This window comes from Penaeus vannamei, chromosome 13 (assembly GCF_042767895.1).
Source record: "Penaeus vannamei isolate JL-2024 chromosome 13, ASM4276789v1, whole genome shotgun sequence".
In the NCBI taxonomy this organism is placed as follows: domain Eukaryota; kingdom Metazoa; phylum Arthropoda; class Malacostraca; order Decapoda; family Penaeidae; genus Penaeus; species Penaeus vannamei.
In genome coordinates this window covers 6223752-6228137 of record NC_091561.1, presented here as the reverse complement: position 1 = coordinate 6228137, position 4386 = coordinate 6223752, and the positions used below count along the sequence as shown (strand labels likewise).

Here is a 4386-nt window from a genome sequence, read left to right as displayed (position 1 = left end):
TCTCCGCCCCCCCTTCTCTTCTCTTCTTTCTTCTTTCTCTTGGACGGAGAGAAGTTTTATCAGTTTAATCCGTATTTAATGATAGCTTTATACTGCTGATATTGTACACGTATACAACTGTATGTACAGTATATGTCTATAATTGTATATGTTTTCCTATCAGTCTATCTATACACTGACCTAATCTTATCTATATACCTGTCCATTCATCTATCTAAGTGTATGTCTGTTTATCTATCTATCAACACACACATATGAACACATACAAACTGCGTATACATAGATGCAAGTGTGTATACATGTCCGAAATGCAGTCACATGCACGCAGCTCTCACCACATCATCACATCGCCCTGAGGTCACGACCGATTATGACATGCAGCTCGAGATGACAGGAGAAGGCCAGCCCTGTCACAATGTCAGCCTTCCAGCGACAGCACAGATATCAGCGCCCTTGCCATTCACAGTGTCCACCCCTCCCCTCCTCTCCCCTTCCTTGGCTCCTCCCTCCTTCCCTCCTCTCCCCTTCTTTGGCCCATCCCACGTTCCCTCCTCTCCCCTTCCTTAGCCCCTCTCCCCCTCTCCCCCCCTCCCGTGGCCAAATCAGCTGTCCTAACCGCTCTCGGACTTTGGCCACACCTCCTTTGTCCACCGCTAAGTTGCTGGATTGTCTTGGCGCTGCTACTTGTGGAATTTATCTTGTGTTGTTGCAACCTGGTCGCACTTGGGTACGGCCGCCCCAACAATTCACTGGTGATTGCAATATAGTGCTACTTGCTTTTCAGAGCTACTAGTCCATATTAAAGGTAAACGTTAGGAAGTCACAGATGTAATATGTACATACACAAATATATATTATATATGTATACATATACATACATACATACATACATACATATATATATATATATATATATATATATATATATATATATATATATGTGTGTGTGTGTGTGTGTGTGTGTGTGTGTGTGTGTGTGTGTGTGTGTGCATAAATGTATGTGTTTCTATTTATCTTTCAATCTATCTATGTAGGCGTGTATTTGTGTGTACATATATCCATATATATAAGCATAAAACTTTAGGTGAAAATACATTCACTCCCCTTCCCCATAACAAATAAAAAATGATTTTTTTCCTGACAAACTGGAACAGACCTTTTAAATTGTTCATTGGTTCACTTCTCTCACATAACACTTTCTCAAAATCTTTTTTCTTTTCTTTTTTAATCTTATACCTAAACTTCAATTTTTGAGTGATTGTATATACTCCTATTTTCTTTAAAAATGACCTTTACTGTATTTTCCTTTTTCTTTTTTGCAGCTAGGAAACCATCCTTTAGGACTGGAAATGTATGAGAAATTAGTTATTCAAACATAAGATCATTTTATTCATGGGGTTGTTATTTTTAGAGTTGAAGGAGTAAAATTTATCGGAACGACATTCAAGACTGGCCCTGAAGACAAAGCTATTTATTTCAAGAATTATTCACGTAAATGTTAGGGTTTGTAAAAAATAAATAAATAAATAAAAAAATAAAATGAATAAATAAAAATAAATAAATAAATAAAAGATGAAATTTATATGCAAAATAACAAGCTTTCCTTTCCAATTTATCATTAGCTTGCACGGGCCCTGTTAGAAGAAGGGGTGAGGGTATAAATTCCATAAAATATCCAGAAAAAAACATCTTGTAAATGATTGTAAGCTTCAGTATTGACTATATTAAAAGCTAAGAAGGAAGGAGATAAAAAACGTAAATCAAATCCAAAATTATATATTTCTTTTAACAAATTCGAATTTTGGTACAGTTACCTCAAAAAGTTATCTAAAAAAATCAATCCAAAAATTAGTCAGAATCGTCTATTACACAACGAGAGTGTAGTTAGGATTGTCATCACTAATTATTAGATTAAATAAATCTATGAACTGTGTTATATATGTTTATAAAGATGAGAATGTGACGAATTACTCATGATGTCAATAATAACCATCATGGTTACTGTGTTAATGGCGATGAAAACAGCAATTACAACAAAAAAAGTGATAACCATGATGACATCAACAATAATAAAAGTGATCATAATGATAATGGAAGTTACATAAAAAAAAAAAAATCTGCAAGTTAAGAACTATCAGGATCACCAAAATAATTTTCGTTATTATTGATAATGACAGTTATTTTTTTTTTTGTGTGGGGGGGGGGGTGTAATGTCAACACAATTATTTTAATATATGTATAATAATCGTGATGCGGATGAGGGTGATAAAGATGAGGATAATGATTTTCATTAACGATTCAAGTATAATCAGTTATCATCATCGTTATCATAAGTATTATTATATTCATTATCATCCACATTAGTATTCTTTTTGTGATCACTACTGCTATTAGAATTGGTATTAATACTATCATTACCACTATAATTGTTATTACTATTATTTTGACTTATTATATTATGATTGACATTATTACCACTATTACTGTTAATGTATATTTGTTATTGTTTGATAATTATTATCATGAAAACTGTTTATTACTACTATTAACTTTATTATCTTTATTTATATTCGAGTCAGTTTTGATACTATTGCAATTGCCATAATATAATCATGTTTTATATTTACATTTTTAAAAATAATTTTATTAGTTTTATAATTACCACTAATGTTTTCATTATCATGCTTATAAAAATTATTATCTTTATCACATGCACTATATTAGTATCAACAGTGATATTAATTACATTTATGATGATAATAGTAGACGTAGTAATAGTACTGCTCATAATACTGTATTAGTAATATAAACGATAATGACCTTTATGCAAAATATCGTAGGTGCTTTATGTGAAAATGTCATGATTATTAATATTAATGCCATTATCATCACCATCGTTGTTATTATTCTATCATGATTTTTAATTTCATTCTACTTATCTTTATTCATATTATCTTTATCTTTCTCATTACAATAATGAAAAACATATTGATCATTATCATCGTCAGTTTCATTAGTTTCATCACTGTTATAATTTCATTTCTATATTCACAAATGGATTAACATGGCTATCACAACCAAATGACTTTTAAAGTTCTGGCGATGCTAGCAGAATTATTGCAGCAATACTTGCAACATAACAGTGACACCAAGGGGAGGATCATTAACTGAGCACTACATAAATGAATTAAATTATGAAGGTATTTCGACAACCTTGTCTCGTCGGAGAGAGCGAGTCCCTTACTAACCCAGGTGACAAACCTGTCGACCAGGACATATCTCACCTGCTAATCTTCGTCGTCTAATTTATTGCTGAATAGGCGTTCCCTTACTCAAAGGCGATCGCCAGACAGCGATTAAAGTTCCCTGGCCCGAACCTCGCGACAGAGTTCATTTGAATTTGTAGGAGTGTCGCTGGATCTCCCTAGATTAAGTGGACGAGATAAGTAAGGACGAGAGTGTCCACCTTGAAGGCTAGGACTAGTGGTCTGATTTATCCAGGGTCAGGATGTAGGGCAGGAGTGAAGGGTTGACTGCCAAGGGCGTTCCTCCCCCTCCCTGAGTCCCCTCCCCCTCGGCCCCTCTAAGGTATGACTAGGCACGGTGGTGGCTGCAGGCCTGGGGGACTATATAAGCTTGAGGGGCATGGCACCTGGCATCAGTGTCTCGCTACAGCACTCAACATGAAGCTCGTGAGTTCGCTAGGGTCACAAGCAAAGACCCGATTCTGTTTATTCTTGTTTTCTGCCTCTGTAGCTTTTCCTCCCTCGCTCGTTCCCTGGTATCCGCAGCTGCCTCGCCCACCGGATGTGACAGCGCCAGAGAATGACACGGGGCGGTGTGGCTGGTGGTGATATTTACACCACGAGGCTCCTGCATTCTTCCAGTGGACCGTGGCCTAGCCTGTTATAAAGCCTGGTGCTCCTGTCACATCAAAAAGAATTTGGTGATCTTATTCGTGAAATGGTGGCCGTGCTCATGAACGCCTGCATGGTGGTTAAGCCTTTGTGAATGTTGTGTTTGTGCTCAAGACTTTGAAATATGGACACTATGTTACAGTTCTGTGGTAGGGCTCTGGCCGAGGACCTCATATTATTATTATAATGAAAAGGATTTTCCTCTTCACTATATATGTGTGTGTGTGTATATATATATATATATATATATATATATATATATATATATATATATATATATATATATATATATATATATATATATATATATATATATTTTACTTGTACACCTTGGAAATTTATATAAACTCATTTTTAAAAGTGTAACTGAAGTAGTGATTCGGATAACAACAACACAGAAAACTCGGACCAAATAGACTGAACCTCGACGTCGAACACTATTATTGAGACACTTTCACAGTTCAGTTAT

The 4386-nt window shown here is 35.2% G+C and overlaps 1 protein-coding gene across 1 annotated transcript in view; it reads left to right on the top strand.

Moving 5' to 3' along the window:
* Window positions 1-3568: 3568 nt before the first annotated feature.
* LOC113802562 (cuticle protein CP14.6) overlaps window positions 3569-4386 on the top strand; it is a 1733-nt gene continuing 915 nt past the window's right edge. Inside the window, exon 1 of the mRNA XM_027353166.2 lies at window positions 3569-3692. Within this exon, the coding sequence (XP_027208967.2) occupies window positions 3591-3692 (102 nt within the window). The 5' untranslated portion in view covers window positions 3569-3590. The remainder of the gene's footprint in view (window positions 3693-4386) is intronic.